This window comes from Oncorhynchus gorbuscha, unplaced genomic scaffold, assembly GCF_021184085.1.
Source record: "Oncorhynchus gorbuscha isolate QuinsamMale2020 ecotype Even-year unplaced genomic scaffold, OgorEven_v1.0 Un_scaffold_1251, whole genome shotgun sequence".
NCBI lineage: Eukaryota > Metazoa > Chordata > Actinopteri > Salmoniformes > Salmonidae > Oncorhynchus > Oncorhynchus gorbuscha.
The window spans coordinates 25,557-51,042 of NW_025746083.1; the positions used below are offsets into that span (position 1 = coordinate 25,557).

The 25,486-nt window shown below is 40.6% G+C and overlaps 1 protein-coding gene across 2 annotated transcripts; it reads left to right on the top strand.

Annotated features, from left to right (window-relative positions):
• On the top strand, positions 1–24,561 carry LOC124021911 (growth hormone-inducible transmembrane protein-like). Of its 2 annotated transcripts, XM_046337043.1 has the most exons (10): positions 1–153; positions 2,150–2,262; positions 4,679–4,836; positions 12,326–12,428; positions 12,629–12,740; positions 14,438–14,579; positions 15,238–15,346; positions 15,746–15,934; positions 17,512–17,683; positions 23,806–24,561. In XM_046337043.1, exons 3-10 carry the CDS (start codon positions 4,702–4,704, stop codon positions 23,885–23,887), a joined length of 1,044 nt encoding a protein of 347 aa, XP_046192999.1. In that variant the 5' UTR covers positions 1–153; positions 2,150–2,262; positions 4,679–4,701; the 3' UTR covers positions 23,888–24,561. The 2 variants fall into 2 exon arrangements, with proteins under 2 accessions (XP_046192999.1, XP_046193000.1); XM_046337044.1 differs by lacking the exon at positions 2,150–2,262 and having other exon boundaries at positions 45–153.
• Positions 24,562–25,486: the final 925 nt, after the last annotated feature.

Here is a 25,486-nt window from a genome sequence, read left to right on the forward strand (position 1 = left end):
AGACAAAATTGACCTAAGAACTACAATTTCGATGAAATTCGTCCCTTGATTATGACGACATCTGTCAGAACGTTCAAGAAATTGCGTCATATTACGTCGGTGAAGTGCGCACTTATCTCCAGGAAGGTGAACAGAAATCTAGCTACACGCTTGGTATGTAATATATAGCGATTTGACTTGTCTTTTAAACATTGTAAGTAGGATTACTGTGTTTTATTGTTGACATGCTCTATCAATGTATATATTTGTTTTCTCGTTTCCTCCTTGAATGCGTTGCTAACTTGTCAACTCGATATGATTCACAACAGCGACTAGCTACTATAGCGAGCAAGCTGCTAAGTTAAATGACTTACGCAATGGTTACAAAGCAAGGAACATTCTCTGCCAAATTAAATGTATATTTTTTTGTGACTATGATAGATAGTTATGGTACTTTTGTGTTCATGATCCTCGTTATTTAATTGAACTTTTCCAAGCTTTGGGATTCTGTAGTTAATATATAATAATATATGTTAGCTTTTAACGATACTGTGTTATACAAAAACGGGGATTGAACCCACTACCCTGGCGTTACAAGCCATGCTCAAGCTGCTAATCATTCTGTGTTATGAAAACCAGAATGATCAGCTTGTAAGCGAGCTATGTTTATACTGAACAAAAATATAAAAGCAACAATTAAAAGATTTGACTGAGTTACAGTTCTTATAAGGAAATCAGTCAATTGAAATACATTCATTATGCCCTAATCTAATGAGTTCATGTTTCTAGCAGGGGCACAGCCATTGGTGGGCATACCAGGCCCAACCAATCAGAACGAGTTTTTCCACAAAAAAAGGGCATTATTACAGACAGAAATACTCCTCAGTTTCTTCAGCTGTTCGGGTGGCTGGTCTCAGATGATCATGCAGGTGAAGAAGCCGGCTGTGGAGGTCCTGGGCTGGTGTGGTTACATGTAGTCATTTTGAGGCCGGTTGGACTACTGCCAAATTCTGTAAAATGATTTTGGATGCGACTTATGGTAGAGAAATGAACATTACATTCTCTGGCAACAGATCTTGTGGACATTCCTGCAGTCAGCATGCCAATTGCGCGCTCCCTCAACTTGAGACATCTGTGGCATTGTGTTGTGTGACAAAACTGCACATTTTATAGAGGCCTTTTGTCCTCAGCACAAGGTGCACCTGTGTAATGGTCATGCTGTTTAATCAACTTCTTGATATGCCAAACAATTGAAGAATTGCTTACTTACAGGGATGTAAACAAATTTGATAGAAATAAGCATCTTGTGTTTCTGAAACATTTCAGCTCATGAAACATGGGAGCAACCCTTTACATGTTGTTTACATTTGGGTCACTATAGAAAACGAGCAAGTTGCCTGACAATGACTGTGATAGCAATTTTTATTTATTTTTATAACTAACCCAAGATAGACCAGAACATGTCGTTTCCAATGGGAGCAAATGAATCATAGTTTTGGAAATGAACTGTATGGAGATAAAATATTTAATTGATGAGAAAATTCCGGCCACTGGGCATCCTCATCACCATATTTGGTAGTGAGTGGAAACGCCAACTGGATGCTTCATATTTATACATCCTTTAAAATATCTGGCTCATTGTTCTTCTATCTGTGGTGAATCCTCTGGTTCACAGTCTGAGATTATTGGTATATATTTGTCTGGAAAATGTCTTCTCACAAGCTCTACTACAAACCAGAATGTTGAATACAATTATATTTTAACTTACTTTACCAGTTGTCTGTTCAGTTTCTCCTTTTGCAGGTTGGGATGTTAGACAATATATTTAATTACAAACTTTTCAGAGCGCTGGTATGGAGTTAATATTTCTATCACCTGAAGTATGGGCAGAAACATGTATTCACATGGACGAACTCTGCAAGCAAAGACCTACAGTATAGAGACAGGCAGAGACTGCTTCTCCAATAGAAATCCCAGATCGTGGCGACGTTGATTAGCTCATACACAGAAACGTCATCGGCTCGCGCCAAACTGCAGATGTGTAGGCCGTCAAATCAAAGGCACTCCTTCGATTTTTAAAGTTGATTTAGAAGAAAATGAAAATGTGTCAGTTTGTCACAAGGTTGAAGTAATGACATGTTCAACTACTGAAGACATTGTGCCTTTTTAGATTGAGAAAGTCAACAACTAAGGAAGAATTGTTCACTTCTCTCGTTGACTTCTCAAACCCCAACCTGGTCTGTTTCGCAAGTGTTCCCGGAAGTCTTTCAACGTTGTATCCATGTAAGTATCCATGCTTCTCCTGCCTGTATTTAAGTATCCATGCTTCTCCTGCGTGTATTTAAGTATCCGTGCTTCACCTGCCTGTAATTTAAGTATCCATGCTTCTCCTGCCTGTATTTAAGTATCCATGCTCCTCCTGCTCCTAGTTACAAGTATCCATGCTCCTCCTGCTCCTAGTTACAAGTATCCATGCTTCTCCTGCCTGTATTTAAGTATCCATGCTTCTCCTGCCTGTATTTAAGTATCCATGCTTCTCCTGCCTGTATTTAAGTATCCATGCTCCTCCTGCTCCTAGTTACAAGTATCCATGCTCCTCCTGCTCCTAGTTACAAGTATCCATGCTTCTCCTGCCTGTATTTAAGTATCCATGCTCCTCCTGCTCCTAGTTACAAGTATCCATGCTTCTCCTGCCTGTATTTAAGTAGCCATGCTCCTCCTGCTCCTATTTACAAGTATCCATGCTCCTCCTGCTCCTAGTTACAAGTATCCATGCTTCTCCTTCCTGTATTTAAGTATCCATGCTTCTCCTGCCTGTATTTAAGTATCCATGCTTCTCCTGCCTGTATTTAAGTATCCATGCTTCACCTGCCTGTATTTAAGTATCCATGCTTCTCCTGCCTGTATTTAAGTATCCATGCTTCTCCTGCCTGTATTTAAGTATCCATGCTCCTCCTGCTCCTAGTTACAAGTATCCATGCTTCTCCTTCCTGTATTTAAGTATCCATGCTTCTCCTTCCTGTATTTAAGTATCCATGCTTCTCCTGCCTGTATTTAAGTATCCATGCTTCTCCTGCCTGTATTTAAGTATCCATGCTTCACCTGCCTGTATTTAAGTATCCATGCTTCTCCTGCCTGTATTTAAGTATCCATGCTTCTCCTGCCTGTATTTAAGTATCCATGCTCCTCCTGCTCCTAGTTACAAGTATCCATGCTTCTCCTGCCTGTATTTAAGTATCCATGCTTCACCTGCCTGTATTTAAGTATCCATGCTTCTCCTGCCTGTATTTAAGTATCCATGCTTCACCTGCCTGTATTTAAGTATCCATGCTTCTCCTGCCTGTATTTAAGTATCCATGCTTCTCCTGTCTGTATTTAAGTATCCATGCTTCTCCTGTCTGTATTTAAGTATCCATGCTTCTCCTGCCTGTATTTAAGTATCCATGCTTCTCCTGCCTGTATTTAAGTATCCATGCTTCTCCTGCCTGTATTTAAGTATCCATGCTTCTCCTGCCTGTATTTAAGTATCCATGCTTCACCTGCCTGTATTTAAGTATCCATGCTTCACCTGCCTGTATTTAAGTATCCATGCTTCTCCTGCCTGTATTTAAGTATCCATGCTTCTCCTGCCTGTATTTAAGTATCCATGCTTCTCCTGCCTGTATTTAAGTATCCATGCTTCACCTGCCTGTATTTAAGTATCCATGCTTCACCTGCCTGTATTTAAGTATCCATGCTTCACCTGCCTGTATTTAAGTATCCATGCTTCTCCTGCCTGTATTTAAGTATCCATGCTTCTCCTGCCTGTATTTAAGTATCCATGCTTCTCCTGCCTGTATTTAAGTATCCATGCTTCTCCTGCCTGTATTTAAGTATCCATGCTTCTCCTGCCTGTATTTAAGTATCCATGCTTCTCCTGTCTGTATTTAAGTATCCATGCTTCTCCTGTCTGTATTTAAGTATCCATGCTTCTCCTGCCTGTATTTAAGTATCCATGCTTCTCCTGCCTGTATTTAAGTATCCATGCTTCTCCTGCCTGTATTTAAGTATCCATGCTTCTCCTGCCTGTATTTAAGTATCCATGCTTCTCCTGCCTGTATTTAAGTATCCATGCTTCTCCTGCCTGTATTTAAGTATCCATGCTTCTCCTGCCTGTATTTAAGTATCCATGCTTCTCCTGCCTGTATTTTCATCTTGCACTCATGCTTCAGGTGATAGAAATGTTAACTCACTACCAGCGCTTTGAATAGTTGACTTTAATTATACTTTCCTGTAGAGATATTGTATCACATTCATAAAAAAGGACAGTTATAATATATGATGTATTTGACATTCTGGCTGAGGTCATGAGAAGAAACTTTCCTGATCCAAACGCTCATTAATGCCCGACGTAGAAATCAATGCAATTCAACATTTGGTTTTCAGGTTCGTGTGCTAAAGTTAGCTGATTATAGTCACACGGTTGTATTTACATAGACAAGTGTTGCTCCCTATTGGGTGGCACCAAAATAGTCAGTGGGAAGCCAGAATCTTAAATACAATTCAATCGACTTACTGTGCCGATGGGCAGTTGGTCATTATGACGGGGAATTTGAGATAAAATATCTAAAGGAACGTTTCATAACGTGTATCTGTTGTAGACCCATTTCCTCTCTGCTTACCTCATGCTTCAGTTGATATAAATCGGGCCTGTTTTCAGAGCTGTAATTCCAGAGCTTCATCATGACCATGTTGGTGAGGCTAGCATGCCTGCGCAGTCTCCCTGTGTCCGGGCTGCGTCCTGTGTTGACCCAGGGCTCTCCAGCCCTGAGGACCTCCACCCTGAAGAGCTGCCCGCCCCTCCTCAAGGTCCACCAGGTAACACATCAGGGCTTTTCACATTGTTGGACTGTTCCAACACTCACATTATTACTACAATAAACTAAGACATTTATAGAACACAATGCTTCCACTGGGGGGAAAAATATGTGCACATTTTATCTATATGCCAACAGTTTGTAAAAATGCCTTTAATGATCATAACCAGTACAGATAACATCCTAATTGTTCAATTGCCTCATACTTAAACAATAAAAGACAAGTACCTTTTTGTTTAATTTATTGAAACCGTAATATCAACTGGTTGACATTCAGGTGCATCAAAGCTCTCTACCGAGAGACTGAAAAACAGCTTCTATCTCAAGGCCATCAGACTGTTAAACAGCCACCACTAACATTGAGTGGCTGCTGCCAACACACTGACTCAACTCCAGCCACTTTAATAATGGGAATTGATGTAAAATATATCACTATTCACTTTTAACAATGCTACTTAATATAATGTTTACATACCCTACATTATTCATCTCATATGTATATACTGTACTCGATACCATCTACTGCATCTTGCCTATGCCGTTCTGTACCATCACTCATTCATATCTTTATGTACATTTGTAAGTCGCTCTGGATAAGAGCGTCTGCTAAATGACTTAAATGTAAATGTTAAATGTACATATTCTTTATCCCTTTCCACTTGTGTGTGTATAAGGTAGTAGTTTTGGAATTGTTAGGTTAGATTACTCGTTGGTTATCACTGCATTGTCGGAACTAGAAGCACAAGCATTTCGCTACACTCACATTAACATCTGCTAACCATGTGTATGTGACAAGTACATTTGATTTGATTAAATTGTATTGTGGAACACCATATTCAATAAGGCAGTGATGTCATAAGTGGCGCTTGCTTGTAGAAGCCTATGCAATGGAATAGCCTTGTTTTGTTAATTTAGCAGACAATAAGCTCTTATTTCCCGAGGCCTTATCAGTCAAGACACCTATTTTATTGTAAAAAAACAAACATTGTAATATTACAGAATAAAATAGAAGAGAATTTGAAACGCGGCTCAATTTGGTAAGTAGATTAAAAATATAAGGGTTACAAAACACAATTGATTATTTTCAATATACAGCTGTTCAATGTAGTTTATTCTGCCTGCTCTTTGGAATTTTCTAAGTGGATTAGCAATTCCACATTGAGCGCTGCATGGGGATGAATTACGGCTACGGCATCTGTTTGGAGAGTAGGCCTACGCTTAATGATTCTGATTTAAAATACGCTTTTTATGAATGTAATGTTTTAACATATTTTCAGTGTGAAACCTGTCTATGTTTACCACTGGCCTAGGCTATAAGCCTGCTAATCAATCCTGTTAATCCTGTTACCTGCACTGTGGGATTTTATTCCAACTAGGCACCACACCTTTTTATAGATTTTGTTTAACCTTTATTTAACTAGAAAGTCAGTTAAGAACAAATTCTTATTTACAATGACGGCCAAACCCGGACAACGCTGGGCCGATTGTGTGCCGCCCTATTGGACTCCCAATCAATTGTTCAGTTCAGTTATTCCCTAAATGAAATACACAAGGTCTTCCAGGTCAGTTAAATCCAAAACGTAAAGCAAAAGAGGGACTAGCAGTTCACAAAGTAGGGGTCATCACTAGTTACCACAGCCACAAAGTCATAAACCCTGCCTATTTCTACAATTTGGTCTGATTTAAAATCAGATTTTAAACCTAACCATAGACCATAACCGCACTGCTAACCCTAACCTAAAGAAGACCAAAAGCACTTTTTTCCCCCATGAATTTTTACTCTATAGCCAATTTTTACTTTGGCTGTGGTAACTAGTGACAACCGCAAAGTAGCCTAAGAGGAAAATAGACTGGACTCAGTTATTACCAACCTGCAGGTCGTTGTTGGAACACATATTCCCCAACTTCAGTCAACAAGTCCAGTTTGAGTTTGTGATAATGATGTTGGCATTTACAGAAACCCAGCCTAAAACCCCAAACAGCAAGCAATGCAGATGCAGAATCAGTTAGACTAGTTTTATAATAATAATAATAATAATATATGCCATTTAGCAGACGCTTTTATCCAAAGCGACTTACAATCATGTGTGCATACATTCTATGTATGGGTGGTCCCGGGGATCGAACCCACTACCCTGGCGTTACAAGCACCATGCTCTACCAACTGAGCTACAGAAGGACCAGAAGGCGTTTATTTCTGTAGGTCTAACGGGAGCTTGTGTTTACAGGGAGTGGTTGGAAACACAGTGGAGTGAGACACCGAGGGGAAAGGGAATTTAGGGAGAAGAACTGTGGGATGCTTGGCTTGGTTTTCTTCTGTTTTGTCCTTACCAGTAATACAGATAGACATAAAATAGAGAAATAAGTGATAAGATAACAAAGTTAATAATCAACACTAGATTAATTAATTACACTACATGAAGACACACGGTTGGAATTGATTGAGCCATACAGAACAACTCTTGTCTGTATGTAGTTGCTATATATCTGTTGAGTTTTCTCTGAGCGGGGGAGATGAAGAGAGACCAGTCTCTCTGTAGCTGGTGGCTCCCTGTCCTGGTTTGTTATGCTGCTGATTTACTCCTTGGTTACCGACTTCTCCAAGTCCAAATGTTTTGGCCCCAAAGCGTGAAGGTTTCTATAGCTACTTCACATACATTCCCATGCAGTCACATTGCTGGCACAGGCTCAATGAGAGCTTGAATCTCTCCTAAGACTGCAAATATTTGCATATGTAAGTCCCCTAAGGCGGCAAATATTTGGATATGTGTAGCTTGTTTTGGAGGTGTGTGTGTATAAAAAATATATATATATATTTTCTCTGGTATTGTCCCTGTCACGTGTTGGCACCCTCCAATGCCCCCTTCTTTGTCTCAGGGTCTTTAGCATGTCATGTTTCAGCTGGCATGTCTCAGGGTCTTTAGCATGTCATGTTTCAGCTGGCATGTCTCGGGGTCTTTAGCATGTCATGTTTCAGCTGGCATGTCTCGGGTCTTTAGCATGTCATGTTTCAGCTGGCATGTCTCGGGGTCTTTAGCATGTCATGTTTCAGCTGACATGTCTCGGGGTCTTTAGCATGTCATGTTTCAGCTGACATGTCTCGGGGTCTTTAGCATGTCATGTTTCAGCTGACATGTCTCGGGGTCTTTAGCATGTCATGTTTCAGCTGACATGTCTCGGTCTTTAGCATGTCATGTTTCAGCTGACATGTCTCGGGTCTTTAGCATGTCATGTTTCAGCTGACATGTCTCGGGGTCTTTAGCATGTCATGTTTCAGCTGACATGTCTCATGTCATGTTTCAGGGTCTTTAGCATGTCATGTTTCAGCTGACATGTCTTTAGCATGTCATGTTTCAGCTGACATGTCTTTAGCATGTCATGTTTCAGCTGACATGTCTTTAGCATGTCATGTTTCAGCTGACATGTCTTTAGCATGTCATGTTTCAGCTGACATGTCTCGGGGTCTTTAAATCAAATGTAATTTATCACATGCTTTGTGTAGACTCCCAATTACTTATGGGCCCTTCCCAACAATGCAGAGAGGAAAATAAAAATAGTAATACTAGGATTGATAACTTGTCTTTATACACGTGTTACCAGTACCGAGTCCACGTACAGGGTTACGGGGTAGATATGTACATATAAGTAGGGATAAAGTGACTAGGCAGCAGGATAGATAATAAACAGTAACATCAGCTAATGTGATGAGTCAAAAGAGTTTGTGCAGAAAGGGTCAATGCAGGTGGTCCTGGTAGCTATTGGTTAATTATTTACCAGTCTTATGGCTTGGGAATATAAACGGTTTAGGATCCTATTGGTTACAGACTTCGTATGCTGGTACCGCTTGCTGTGTGGTAGCAGAGAGAACAGTATGACTTGGGTGGCTGGAGTCTTTGACAATTTTTAGCTCCTTCCTCTGACACCGCCTGGTATAGAGGTCCCGGATGGTATGGATCTCGGCCCCAGTGATGTACTGGGCTGTACAAACTTCCCTATGTAGAACCTTGTGGTTGGATGCCAAGCAGTTGCCATACCAAGCGGAGATGCAGCCAGTCAATATGCTCTCAATGGTGCAGCTGTAGAACGTCTTGAGAATCTGAGGGCCCCATGCCAAGTATTCTCAGCTCCCCCTCGGGAGGCTGAACAAACTTAATGATGGTGTTGGAGCTATGCGTAGCCACGCAGTCGTGGGTGAACAGGGAGTACAGGAGGCGGACTTAGCACGCGGCCCTGAGGAGCCCCCATCTTGAGTATCAGTTTGGGGGATGTGTTGTTGCCTACCCTCTCCACCTGAGGGCGGCCCGTTAGGAAGTCCAGGACCCAGTTGCAGAGGAAGGTGTTCAGTCCCAGGGTCCTTAGTTTAGTGATGAGCATGGCGGGTACTATGGTGTTGAAAGCTTGGCTATAGTCAATGAACAGTATTCTCACATAGTTGTTCCTTTTGTCCATTTGGAAGAGGCCAGTATGAAGTGCAATAGAGATTGTGTCAGCTGTGGTTTTGTTGGAGTGGTATGCAAATTGAAGTGGGTCCAGGGTGTCTGGAATAATGGTGTTGATGTGAACCATGACCAACCTTTCAAAGTATTTCATGGCTACAGGATGATTGTCATTTAGACAGGTTACCTTGGCGTTCTTGGGCACAGGGACTTTGGTGGTCTGCTTGAAACATGTTGGTATTGCAGACTGGGTCAGGGAGAGGTTGAAAATGTCAGTGAAGACACTTGCCAGCTGGTCAGCGCATGCTCTGAGTATGAGCCCTGGTAATCTGAATGTTAACCTGTTTAACCTCTTAGTGATAAGTGAGACGTCTGCGTCCCAACTAGCCAACAGGAAATGGAAATGCGCAACGCCAAATGCTAATAGCACTCGCTAAAACTCAAACTTTCATTAAAACACACATGCAAGGTACTGAATTTAAGCTACACTCGTTGTGAATCTAGCCAACAAGTCAGATTTTTAGAATGCTTTTCGGCGAAAGCAAGAGAAGCTATTATCTGATAGCATGCAACACCCGGAAATACCTGAAGGGGACGTAAACAAAAGAATTAGCATAGCCGGCGCTACACAAAACGCAGAAATAAAATATATAACATTCATTACCTTTGATGAGCTTCTTTGTTGGCACTCCTATATGTCCCATAAACATCACTTGGGTCTTTTTTTTCTCGACTGAATCGGTCCATATATACCCAAAATGTCCATTTATGAAGACTGTGTGATCCAGGAAAAAACACTGTTTCAAAACGCAACGTAATTTTTTAAAATTAAAAAAGTTGCCTATAAACTTTGACAAAACACTTCAAACGACTTTTGTAATCCAACTTTAGGTATTAGTATACGGTAATAATCTATCAAATTGATCACGGGGCGATGTGTATTCAATAGCTCCACGTCTACAAATGATGGTCGAAAATCTCTCTTCCAAAACATCCTGTCGTGCACCGGATGACATGGGGTGTCTCTTCTTCATTTGACCAAGGAACAACCTCAAGGCAATTGCCAAGACTGGTGACATCGTGTGGAAGCTGTAGGACTTGTATAAACTGGGAGCTATCTATTTTGCCTTGCCATAGACAATACAGGCAACTGGCGCATTGATATATATATATATTTTTTTTTGGTGATCCGTTTTCCTTGGGCTTTTTCACGAAACACACGTTCTGTTATAGTCACAGCCGTGATTTAACCAGTTTTCGAAACTTCAGAGTGTTTTCTATCCACACATACTAATCATATGCATATACTATATTCCTGGCATGAGTAGCAGGACGTTGAAATGTTGCGCGATTTTTAACAAAATGTTTGAAAAAGTAGGCCTAATGCTTAAGAGGGTCTCACATCAGCTACGTTGAGCATGATCACACAGTCCGAACACGCATGTACTCTCATGCATGATTCAGTGTTGCTTGCCTCGAAGCAAGCATAAAGGTTTTTAGCTTGTCCGGTAGGCTTGCGTCAATGGGCAGCTCGCCGCTGGGTTTCCTTTAGTCATCTGTGATAGATTGCTAACTCTGCCACAGCCGACGAGCATCAGAGCCGGCGTAGTAGGATTCGATCTTAGTCCTGTGTTGAAGCTTTGCCTGTTTGACGGCTCGTCTGAGGTTGTGCTGGAATTTCTTATAAGCATTAGTGTCCCACTCCTAGATTAGTGTCCCAATCCTAGATTAGTGACCCACTCCTAGATAGCAGCAATGTATTACAGCTCTATCAAATAATTGTTCTCCCCACTGTAGGTTGAAGTCATCAAAACAACTTGTTTTTCAACCACTCCACAAATGTCTTGTTAACAAACTATAGTTTTAGCAAGTCGGTTAGGACATCTACTTTGTGCATGACAGAAGTCGTTTTTCCAACAATTGTTTTCAGACAGATTATTTCACTTCTAATTCACTGTATCACAATTCCAGTGGGTCAGAAGTTTACATACACTAAGTTGACTGTGCCTTTAAACAGCTTGGAAAATTCCAGATAATGATGTCATGGCTTTAGAAGCTGCTAATTGACGTCAATTGGAGGTGTACCTGTGGATGTATTTTTTCAAGGCCTGCCTTCAAACACAGTGCCTCTTTGCTTGACATCATGGAAAAATCCAAAGAAATCAGCCAAGACCTCAGAAAATATTGTGGACCTCCACAAGTCTGGTTCATCATTGGGAGCAATTTCCAAATGCCTGAAGGTACCACATTCATCTGTACCAACAATAGTAAGCAAGTATAAACACCATGGGACCACGCAGCCGTCATACCGCTCAGGAAGGAGACTCATTCTGTCTCCGAGAGATGAACCATACTTTGGTGCGAAAAGTGCAAATCAGTCCCAGAACAACAGCAAAGGACCTTGTGAAGATGCTGGAGGAAACGGGTACCAAAGTATTACAGGGTAGCCTAGTGGTTAGAGCGTTGGACTAGTAACCGGAAGGTTGCAAGTTCAAACCCCCGAGCTGACAAGGTGCAAATCTGTCGTTCTGCCCCTGAACAGGCAGTTAACCCACTGTTCCTAGGCCGTCATTGAAAATAATAATTTGTTCTTAACTGACTTGCCTAGTTAAAAAATAAAAATAATAATATATATATTCACAGTAAATTGAGTCCTACATCGACATAACCTGAAAGGCAGCTCAGCAAGGAAGAAGCCACTGCTCCAAAACCGCCATAAAAAAGCCAGACTACGGTTTGCAGTTAGACATTGGGACAAATGTTGTACTTTTGGGAGAAATGTGGTCTGGTCTGATGAAACAATAATGGAACTGTTTGGCCATAATGATCATCGTTATGTTTGGAGGAAAAAGGGGGAGCTTTGCAAGCCGAAGAACACCATCCAAACCGTGAGGCACGGGGGTGGCAGCATCATGTTGTTGGGGTGCTTTGCTGTAGGAGGGTCTGGTGCACTTCACAAAATAGATGGCATCTTGAAGGAAAATTGTGGATATATTGAAGCAACATTTCACTGATTCTGTGTAATATTAACCTTTTACTTTCCTCTTTCATCAGGGCTATTCCACCAAATCCAGATTTGGTTTCCGTCGTGGGAAAACAGCCAAGGACCAGCTCCAACAGGCAGCTTTCCAACCAGCAACTGATACGGCCATCAGAAGTGAATATATTGACTTACTAAACCATTTAAAAATGTCACCTCGTAACACAAACGTCTGCTTGCTAGGGGGGGCAGGATGGACCTGTCATGTAAACACAGGCCCGTCTCACACCCCTCACAGTTACATCATGAAGTCAGTGCCTTGTGCCGGTCAGCAGCAGGTTTTAACTGGTGTAAATGTGCTCTGTATTCCCTTGCAGTGGATAACATGGGCAGGATGTTCCTGGCTGGAGGGGCTGCTGTAGGCCTGGGAGCTCTGTGCTACTACGGACTAGGCATGTCCAATGAGATTGGAGCCATCGAGAGGGCAGTGTGAGTGCTAATGCTTCCATTGGTAGTGTGTGTTGTACTAGTGTTGTCCCATGGTAGTGTGTGTTGTACTGGTGTTATTGACTTTATACTTAGGTACGATTGTGCTTTTTCACAATGCGCTTTTGTTAAATAATTCCCCCTTTGGCGAAGTTTGCTGTCTTTGTTAGGTAGAAATAGTCTTCGCACAGTTCGCAATGAGCCAGGCGGCCCAAACTGCTGCATATACCCTGATTCATGTTAGCAGGCAATATTAACTACATATGCAGGTTTAAAAATATATACTTGTGTATTGATTTTTAAGAAAGGCGTTGATGTTTATGGATAGGTACACACTGGTGCAACGACAGTGCTTTTTTTCACGAATGCGCTTGTTAACCTGTCTGGTACCCTGCATGTTCATGTGTGTTTTTTTTCATCTTTTTTTCATCTTTATGTCCAAAAACCTCAGTTGAAATTGGCGCGTTTTGTACACTGTCTCAAACAAACATCCGGTGAAAATGCAGAGAGCCACGTCAAATTACAGAAATACTCATCATAAACATTGATGAAAGATACAAGTGTTAAACATACGAATAAAGATAAAATTCTCCTTAATGCTACCTCTGTCAGATTTCAAAAAAGCTTTATGGCGAAAGCACACGACGCGATTATGTTAGGACAATAAATGTTCAATAATGTCCCTCTTTATGCCCAAAAACCTCAGTTTTGTAGGTGCGTTTAGTTCAGTAATCCAAAGGCACAATGCGCGCTCTCAACATCGAGACAAAAAGTTTAAAAAATACAATAAAACTTGGTAGAAACATGTCAAACGATGTTTAAAATCAATCCTCAGCTTGTTTTTGTCATAAATAATATTTCAACTGGACAAAAGCTTCGTCAATAGAAAAGGAGAAACAAGAAAGGCGCGCTCCCGATCACACGCTTGGCTCATGTCTGGAAATGTCCACTGGCCTCTCATTGAAAGTGCTGTATCTCCCTCCTTTTTCAGAGTAAAATCCTGAAACAGTGCCTAAAGACTGGCCAGATGTAGAAGAAGCCATAGAGATTGTGAACTGGGTCCTAAGTCTTTGTATGGTGGATAGGCTTTCAATGGAAAAACAGATTTTGAAAATAATAGTACTTCCTTAGTTTTTCACCTGCCATATCAGTTCTGTTATACTCACAGACATTATTTTAACAGTTTTGGAAACGTTAGTGTTTTCTATATCCCAGCTTCTGGGCCTGAGTAGCAGGCAGTTTAATTTGGGCACGCTTTTCATCCAAAATTCCAAATGCTGCCCCCTACCCTAGTGAAGTTTAATCACCCGTTTGGCGAAGGAGGCTATGATTCAATAATAAATTAACAGGCACCGCATTGATTATATGCAACGCAGGACAAGCTAGATCAACTAGTAATGTAGTTAACTAGTGATTATGTTTAAGATTGATTGTTTTTTATAAGTTACGTTTAATGCTAACTAGTACCTTACCTTGGCTCCTTGTTGCACTCACATAACAGGTAGTCAGCCTGCCACGCAGTCTCCTCGTGGAGTGCAATGTAAACGGCCGTGATCGGTGTCCAAAAACGCAGATTATCGATTGTTCTGAAAACTAGAAATCAGACCTAATTAATCGGCCATTCGGATGAATCGGTCGACCTCTGATATCAACGTGCTGTCCTCTGTAAATGTTTATTTCCCCTGTGTCTCCTGCCCCAGGATCTGGCCCCAGTACGTGAAGGACAGGATCCACTCGACCTACATGTACTTTGCAGGCAGTGTGGGGATGACAGCTCTGTCGGCTGTAGCCGTCAGCAGGACCCCAGCCCTCATGGGAGTCATGATGAGAGGATCCTGGCTGGTAATTCACATTTTATTATTTCACCTGGATTTAACCAGTCAAGACAGCTTGTTTTTAAAAGGTAGATTCAGCTAAATGACTTTGTCATGAGCAGCACCACAGATATTGAGATGAGCGAGATGCAAGATCTGCCAAATGCATAGATTTAGCTTTACGCTGTTACAGCAGGGTAGCCAAGGGACCAGAACAGCAGGGTAGCCAAGGGACCAAAACAGCAGGGTAGCCAGGAGACCCAAAACAGCAGGGTAGCCAGGAGACCCAAAACAGCAGGGTAGCCAGGAGACCCAAAACAGCAGGGTAGCCAGGAGACCCAAAACAGCAGGGTAGCCAGGAGACCCAAAACAGCAGGGTAGCCAGGAGACCCAAAACAGCAGGGTAGCCAGGAGACCCAAAACAGCAGGGTAGCCAGGAGACCCAAAACAGCAGGGTAACCAAGGGACCAGAACAGCAGGGTAGCCAGGAGACCCAGAACAGCAGGGTAGCCAGGAGACCCAAAACAGCAGGGTAGCCAGGAGACCCAAAACAGCAGGGTAGCCAAGGAACCAAAACCGGTGTTGATTTTCAAACCATTGTGTATGATTTCGAGACACTTTTCAATAGCCACTGTGGGTATTTTTTTTGTTCAAATAATACAGACATTTGTCATTTTTATCACCAGGCTATTGGAGCTACCTTTGCAGCCATGATTGGAGCAGGCATGCTGGTCAGATCTATCTCTTATGACCAGAGCCCAGGACCCAAACATCTAGCCTGGATGCTACATGCAGGTGTTGGACTGCCTCATTCACCTTCCCACTTTACCAAGCATTTGTCAATTGAAACGTCCCACTTGCTTGTTTTCGCCACTAGAGGGCAGTACTATAAAGGTTCAGAATACCCTCACTATGCAGCAGCAGTCGACTTGAATGGAACAGGGTTTTCTCGTACTTACTGACACCGGTTCTGTGCCTGTGAGAATGTTCTGAGAAGACTGTTAAATACCAGATCTGTTTTCTTTAAGTAGAATATCTTGTTATATATATATATAACCTCTTTATTTGGACCTCAGATGATAAATAGCTGTGTAGCTAAAATCTGGTGCTTTTTCATGTTTGATGTACGTACATGCTCCCTTTAAAAAAACACACCTAATAAATAAATCCATCCATTTGTCCCTGTGTTTCCAGGTGTGATGGGAGCGGTCATAGCCCCCATGACTCTGCTAGGTGGGCCCCTGATGATGAGGGCAGCCTGGTACACAGCGGGCATAGTGGGGGGTCTGTCCACCGTGGCCATGTGTGCCCCCAGTGAGAAGTTCCTCAACATGGGAGGACCCCTGGCGGTGGGCTTCGGAGTCGTCTTCGCCTCCTCCATCGGTTAGTATCTTTAGATCAATAACCCTGGCAGTGGGTTTCAGTGGTCTCTATTGGTTAGTATCTTTAGATCAATAACCCTGGCAGTGGGTTTCAGTGGTCTCTATTGGTTAGTATCTTTAGATCAATAACCCTGGCTGTGGGTTTCAGTGGTCTCTATTGGTTAGTATCTTTAGATCAATAACCCTGGCTGTGGGTTTCAGTGGTCTCTATTGGTTAGTATCTTTAGATCAATAACCCTGGCTGTGGGTTTCAGTGGTCTCTATTGGTTAGTATCTTTAGATCAATAACCCTGGCAGTGGGTTTCAGTGGTCTCTATTGGTTAGTATCTTTAGATCAATAACCCTGGCTGTGGGTTTCAGTGGTCTCTATTGGTTAGTATCTTTAGATCAATAACCCTGGCAGTGGGTTTCAGTGATCTCTATTGGTTAGTATCTTTAGATCAATAACCCTAGCTGTGGGTTTCAGTGGTCTCTATTGGTTAGTATCTTTAGATCAATAACATGGTAGACAGACATCAATGAGAAACAACATGGTAGACTGACAACAACATGGTAGACAGACATCAATGAACAACAACATGGTAGACAGACATCAATAAACAACAACATGGTAGACAGACAACAACATGGTAGACAGGCATCAATGAACAACAACATGGTAGACAGACAACAACATGGTAGACAGACATCAATGAACAACAACATGGTAGACAGACATCAATGAGAAACAACATGGTAGACGGACAACAACATGGTAGACAGACATCAATGAACAACAACATGGTAGACAGACATCAATGAGAAACAACATAGTAGACGGACAACAACATGGTAGACAGACATCAATGAACAACAACATGGTAGACAGACAACAACATGGTAGACAGACATCAATGAACAACAACATGGTAGACGGACATCAATGAACAACAACATGGTAGACGGACAACAACATGGTAGACGGACATCAATGAACAACAACATGGTAGACTGACATCAATGAACAACAACATGGTAGACAGACAACAACATGGTAGACAGACATCAATGAACAACAACATGGTAGACGGACAACAACATGGTAGATGGACATCAATGAACAACAACATGGTAGACAGACAACAACATGGTAGACAGACATCAATGAACAACAACATGGTAGACAGACATCAATGAACATCAACATGGTAGACAGACATCAACATGGTAGACAGACATCAATGAACATCAACATGGTAGACAGACATCAACATGGTAGACAGAGAACAACATGGTAGACAGACATCAACATGGTAGACGGACATCAATGAACAACAACATGGTAGACAGACATCAATGAACAACATGGTAGACGGACATCGTTGAAGTCCGTTGAACCGTAGCCTTTTGTTTCATCAATCCCAGTACATTGTTAGTGGAGTATTGAAGATACCAGTGTGCTGGAGTTTCTTCTTCTTTCAAACAGCATTATTTAGGATCTGTCTCTCTGGTGACAAACACCCTTGACACAATTTCCCCTCAGTTATTAATTGAGCTTGAGGACATGGTGTTAATGTAATGTCCTCTCTCTGTCCCCAGGCTCAATGTTCCTGCCCCCTACCTCAGCGATGGGAGCAGGCCTCTACTCCATCGCTATCTACGGAGGTCTGGTCCTCTTCAGCATGTTCCTGCTCTACGACACCCAGAAGGTCATCAAGAGGGCGGAGACGTACCCCATGTACGGGATGCAGAAATACGACCCCATCAACTCGTAAGTGACGTCTGCAGAGTAATCAGTCCTGCTGTCGGATTTCTGTTGCTTACTGTTTAAACAGATAGTCAACTAGTCTGTTCCTTACTGTTTAAACAGATAGTCAACTAGTCCAGGTCTGTTCCTTACTGTTTAAACAGATAGTCAACTAGTCCAGGTCTGTTCCTTACTGTTTAAACAGATAGTCAACTAGTCCAGTTCTGTTCCTTACTGTTTAAACAGATAGTCAACTAGTCTGTTACTTACTGTTTAAACAGATAGTCAACTAGTCTGTTACTTACTGTTTAAACAGATAGTCAACTAGTCTGTTCCTTACTGTTTAAACAGATAGTCAACTAGTCCAGGTCTGTTACTTACTGTTTAAACAGATGGTCAACTAGTCCAGGTCTGTTCCTTTAAGGAATACCTAGGATAGGATAAGTAATCCCTCTCACCCCCCCCCCCCCCTTAAGTTTAGATGCACTATTGTAAAGTGACTGTTCCACTGGATGTCATAAGGTGAATGCACCAATTTGTAATTCGCTCTGGATAAGAGCGTCTGCTAAATGACTTAAATGTAAATGTAAATGTTCCTTACTGTTTAAACAGATAGTCAACTAGTCCAGGTCTGTTCCTTACTTTTTAAACAGATAGTCAACTAGTCCAGGTCTGTTCCTTACTGTTTAAACAGATAGTCAACTAGTCCAGGTCTGTTCCTTACTTTTTAAACAGATAGTCAACTAGTCCAGGTCTGTTCCTTACTTTTTAAACAGATAGTCAACTAGTCCAGGTCTGATCCTTACTGTTTAAACAGATAGTCAACTAGTCCAGGTCTGTTCCTTACTGTTTAAACAGATAGTCAACTAGTCCAGGTCTGTTCCTTACTGTTTAAACAGACAGTCAACTAGTCCAGGTCTGTTCCTTACTGTTTAAACAGATAGTCAACTAGTTCATTCATCCTGTTATTGTTTTATTTTCTTTGTCCTGCTTTGATATATATATATATATATATATATATATATATATATATATATATATATATATATATACTGAACAGAAATATAAACGCATCATGTAAAGTGTTGGTCCTTTGTTTCATGAGCTGAAATAGAAGAGCCCCAACATGTTCCATAAGTACAAAAAGCTTATTTCTCTAAAATGTTGTGTACAAATTTGTTTTCATCCCTGTTAGTGAGCATTTCTCCTTTTCCAACATAATCCATCCACCTGACAGGTGTGGCATATCAAGAACCTTGTGCTGGGGACAATAAAAAGCCACTCTAAAATGTGCAGTTTTGTCACACGACACAATGTCACAGATGTCTCAAGTTTTGAGTTTGCAATTAGCATAGTGACTGGAGTAATGTACATTCAAGCTTTTGCCAGATAATTGAATGTTAATTTCTCTGCCATAAGCCACCTCCAATGTCGTTGACAGTACGTCCAACCGGAGACCACGTGTAACCACGCCAACCCAGGACCTCTACATCTGGCTTCTTCACCTGTGGGATCGTCTAAGACCAGCCACCCGGGCAGTTGATGAAACTGGGGGTTTGCACAACCAAAGAATTTCTGCACAAACTGTCAGAAACCGTCTCAGGGTAGCTCATCTGTGTGCTCGTCTTCCTCACCAGGGTCCTGACCTGACTGCAGTTCGGCATCATAACTGACTTCAGAGTGCAAAATGCTCACTTCAGTGGCCACTGGTACGCTGGAGAAATGTGCTCTTCACAGATGAATCCCTGTTTCAACACCCGGGCAGATGGCAGGCAGCATGTATGGTGTCGAGTGGGTGAGCGGTTTGCTGATGCCAACGTTGTGAACAGAGTGCCCCATGGTGGTTGTGGTATGTGTTGGCATAAGCTACGGACCATCCAACACAATTGCGTTTTATTGATGGCACATTGACATTGTCGTGCCATTCATCCGCCGCCATCACCTCATGTTTCAGCATGATAATGCATGGACCCATGTTACATCTGGACGCAATTCCTGGAAGCTGAAAATGCCCATTCTTCCATGGCCTGCATACTCACTAGACATGTCAACCATTGTGCATGTTTGGAATGCTCTGGATCGACGTGTACGACAGCTTGTTCCAGTTCCCGCCAATATCCAGCAACTTTGCACAGCCATTGAAGAGGAGTGGGACAACATTCCACAGCCCACAAATCAACAGCCTGATCAACTCTATGCGAAGGAGACGTGTCGTGCTGCATGAGGCAAATGGCACACCCAGATACTGACTGGTTTTATGATCCACGCACCTACCTTTAAAAAAAAGTTAACTGTGACCTACAGATGCATATCCGTATTCCCAGTCATGTGAAATCCATAGATTAGGACCTAATGAATTTATTTCAATTGACAACTTTTCCTTATATGAACTGTAACTCAGTAAAATCTTTGAAATTATTCCATGTTGTGTTTTATATTTTTGATCAGTGTAGAATACCACTATGATGCAGTATAATACTGTCAGTACCACTATGATGCAGTATAATACCATTATGATGCAGTATAATACCGTCAGTACCACTATGATGCAGTATAATACCATTATGATGCAGTATAATACTGTCAGTACCACTATGATGCAGTATAATACCATTATGATGCAGTATAATACCATTATGATGCAGTATAATACCATTATGATGCAGTATAATACCATTATGATGCAGTATAATACCATTATGATGCAGTATAATACCATTATGATGCAGTATAATACCATTATGATGCAGTATAATACCATTATGATGCAGTATAATACCATTATGATGCAGTATAATACCATTATGATGCAGTATAATACCATTATGATGCAGTATAATACCATTATGATGCAGTATAATACCATTATGATGCAGTATAATACCATTATGATGCAGTATAATACCATTATGATGCAGTATAATACCATTATGATGCAGTATAATACCATTATGATGCAGTATAATACCATTATGATGCAGTATAATACCATTATGATGCAGTATAATACCATTATGATGCAGTATAATACCATTATGATGCAGTATAATACCATTATGATGCAGTATAATACCATTATGATGCAGTATAATACTGTATAATACCACTATGATGCAGTATAATACTGTCAGTACCACTATGATGCAGTATAATGCCATTATGATGCAGTATAATACTGTCAGTACCACTGTGATGCAGTATAATACCACTATGATGCAGTATAATACTGTCAGTACCACTGTGATGCAGTATAATACTGTATAATACCACTATGATGCAGTATAATACCATTATGATGCAGTATAATACTGTCAGTACCACTGTGATGCAGTATAATACTGTATAATACCACTATGATGCAGTATAATACTGTCAGTACCACTATGATGCAGTATAATACTGTCAGTACCACTATGATGCAGTATAATACTGTCAGTACCACTATGATGCAGTATAATACCATTATGATGCAGTATAATACCATTATGATGCAGTATAATACCATTATGATGCAGTATAATACCATTATGATGCAGTATAATACCATTATGATGCAGTATAATACCATTATGATGCAGTATAATACCATTATGATGCAGTATAATACCATTATGATGCAGTATAATACCATTATGATGCAGTATAATACTGTCAGTACCATTATGATGCAGTATAATACTGTCAGTACCACTGTGATGCAGTATAATACTGTATAATACCACTATGATGCAGTATAATACTGTCAGTACCACTATGATGCAGTATAATACTGTCAGTACCATTGTGATGCAGTATAATACCATTATGATGCAGTATAATACTGTCAGTACCACTGTGATGCAGTATAATACTGTATAATACCACTATGATGCAGTATAATACTGTCAGTACCACTATGATGCAGTATAATACTGTCAGTACCACTGTGATGCAGTGTAATACCACTATGATGCAGTATAATACCACTATGATGCAGTATAATACTGTCAGTACCACTATGATGCAGTATAATACCATTATGATGCAGTATAATACTGTCAGTACCACTGTGATGCAGTATAATACCACTATGATGCAGTATAATACTGTCAGTACCACTGTGATGCAGTATAATACTGTATAATACCACTATGATGCAGTATAATACCATTATGATGCAGTATAATACTGTCAGTACCACTGTGATGCAGTATAATACTGTATAATACCACTATGATGCAGTATAATACTGTCAGTACCACTATGATGCAGTATAATACTGTCAGTACCACTATGATGCAGTATAATACTGTCAGTACCACTATGATGCAGTATAATACCATTATGATGCAGTATAATACCATTATGATGCAGTATAATACCATTATGATGCAGTATAATACCATTATGATGCAGTATAATACCATTATGATGCAGTATAATACCATTATGATGCAGTATAATACCATTATGATGCAGTATAATACCATTATGATGCAGTATAATACCATTATGATGCAGTATAATACCATTATGATGCAGTATAATACCATTATGATGCAGTATAATACTGTCAGTACCACTGTGATGCAGTATAATACTGTATAATACCACTATGATGCAGTATAATACTGTCAGTACCACTATGATGCAGTATAATACTGTCAGTACCATTGTGATGCAGTATAATACCATTATGATGCAGTATAATACTGTCAGTACCACTGTGATGCAGTATAATACTGTATAATACCACTATGATGCAGTATAATACTGTCAGTACCACTATGATGCAGTATAATACTGTCAGTACCACTGTGATGCAGTGTAATACCACTATGATGCAGTATAATACCACTATGATGCAGTATAATACTGTCAGTACCACTATGATGCAGTATAATACTGTCAGTACCACTATGATGCAGTATAATACTGTCAGTACCACTATGATGCAGTATAATACTGTCAGTACCACTGTGATGCAGTATAATACTGTCAGTACCACTGTGATGCAGTATAACACTGTATAATACCACTATGATGCAGTATAATACTGTCAGTACCACTGTGATGCAGTATAATACTGTCAGTACCACTGTGATGCAGTATAATACTGTCAGTACCACTGTGATGCAGTATAATACTGTATAATACCACTATGATGCAGTATAATACTGTCAGTACCACTATGATGCAGTATAATACTGTCAGTACCACTATGATGCAGTATAATACTGTCAGTACCATTATGATGCAGTATAATACTGTCAGTACCACTATGATGCAGTATAATACTGTATAATACCACTATGATGCAGTATAATACTGTATAATACCACTGTGATGCAGTATAATACTGTATAATACCACTATGATGCAGTATAATACTGTCGGTACCACTATGATGCAGTATAATACTGTCAGTACCACTATGATGCAGTATAATACTGTCAGTACCACTATGATGCAGTATAATACCATTATGATGCAGTATAATACTGTCAGTACCACTGTGATGCAGTATAATACCACTATGATGCAGTATAATACCACTATGATGCAGTATAATACTGTCAGTACCATTATGATGCAGTATAATACTGTCAGTACCACTGTGATGCAGTATAATACTGTCAGTACCACTATGATGCAGTATAATACCACTATGATGCAGTATAATACCACTATGATGCAGTATAATACCACTATGATGCAGTATAATACTGTCGGTACCACTATGATGCAGTATAATACTGTCCTAATATACTAAATACATTATGATACAGTATATTATACTAAATACCATTGATACAGTATAATTCTGGCCTACTATACAGTAGAATACTGGCCTAGTGGTGTTTATCCTGTCTTGTATGGTGATATATGAAGCTGACAGTTGGTGCTCTGTGTTGTTATCCTGTCTTGTATAATGACGGTTGGTGCTCTGTGGTGTTATCCTGTCTTGTAGGTGCTCTGTGGTGTTATCCTGTCTTGTAGGTGCTCTGTGGTGTTATCCTGTCTTGTAGGTGCTCTGTGGTGTTATCCTGTCTTGTATAATGACGGTTGGTGCTCTGTGGTGTTATCCTGTCTTGTAGGTGCTCTGTGGTGTTATCCTGTCTTGTATAATGACGGTTGGTGCTCTGTGGTGTTATCCTGTCTTGTAGGTGCATGGGGATCTACATGGACACTCTGAACATCTTCATGAGGATGGTGATGATTCTGTCCGGAGGAAACAGAAAGAAATGAAGACGTTCCAGTCTGACTTTACATCTTCGTTAAGCCTTTCAACCTTCCACACAGTTGAACAACAACAATATGTTCTACTATTAGCACCAATACACCAGCTGTTACCCACTTTTTAGTTTGAAAACACATTTTCAACTGACACAATAAAAAATGTGTTGCTTTTGTGTGAAGAAGAGGATTGTAATTTCCTAGAGCATATTGACACTCATCCAAGTAAGGAAGACGTCTTGCTCTGTTCCATATTCACAATGTTAAAAATATGTTTTGTCTTGCTTCTGAGGGAGGCATATTTTTATTTAAAGTCAGGATTGTTCATGGGGATATCTGTCAACATCACAGATCGCCCCTCAGTCTCCTCCTCTTAATTGTTCCTTTATATTTTATATATATTTATTTTCACTTGAGGTGGGTGTTCCCATTCCTGACAAGCAAGACCAAGCTGGGCAAACATCATATTTATATCATCCCTCAACCTTGTACTTCTTCTAGCCTCCACACATACAATACGTGTGACTATGTGATTAACTCCTTGACAGAGACTGAACTTGGATGTGTTGTATCGGGCCGAGCCTTGGATGGGTGGTGCTTTGACATGATGTTTCTGTTAGAATGAAAGTGATTGAATGTGATCAACGCTGTTCTGGTATCATTCAATAAAAGTGAAAAAGAATGCAGTTGGTGTATTTATGTTGAGCTATTTCATGAAAACAAATGGACATTTTGTGAGCATATTGATCAGTGTTATTCACTGAATAATTTGTGTGATACTGTCGGCTCGTCTGGACTGTTTTCAGTAACATCTTGGGTCAGAAGAATCTCCATGAAGTAACAGTACGAGGAAAATATCACCTTTTATTCCCCATTTACATGTACCAGGAGGAAAGCCCTTCTGGATAAAAATCACTGATAGGAGGAAAGCCCTTCTGGATAGAAATCACTAGGAGGAAAGCCCTTCTGGATAAAAATCACTGATAGGAGGAAAGCCCTTTTGGATATAGATCACTAAAAGGAGGAAAGCCCTTCTGGATAAAGATCACTGATAGGAGGAAAGCCCTTCTGGATAAAGATCACTAAAAGGAGGAAAGCCCTTCTGGATAAAGATCACTGATAGGAGGAAAGCCCTTCTGGATAAAGATCACTGATAGGAGGAAAGCCCTTCTGGATAAAGATCACTGATAGGAGGAAAGCCCTTTTGGATATAGATCACTAAAAGGAGGAAAGCCCTTCTGGATAAAGATCACTGATAGGAGGAAAGCCCTTCTGGATAAAGATCACTGATAGGAGGAAAGCCCTTCTGGATAAAGATCACTGATAGGAGGAAAGCCCTTCTGGATAAAGATCACTGATAGGAGGAAAGCCTAAACTGTCTGGATAAAGATCATTGATAGGAGGACAGCTTGACCTGTATGGATAAAGATCATTGATAGGAGGAAAGCCTAACATGTATGGATGAAGATCACTGATAGGAGGAAAGCCCTTCTGGATAAAGATCACTGATAGGAGGAAAGCTTGACCTGTATGGATAAAGATCATTGATAGGAGGAAAGCCCTTCTGGATAAAGATCACTGATAGGAGGAAAGCTTGACCTGTATGGATAA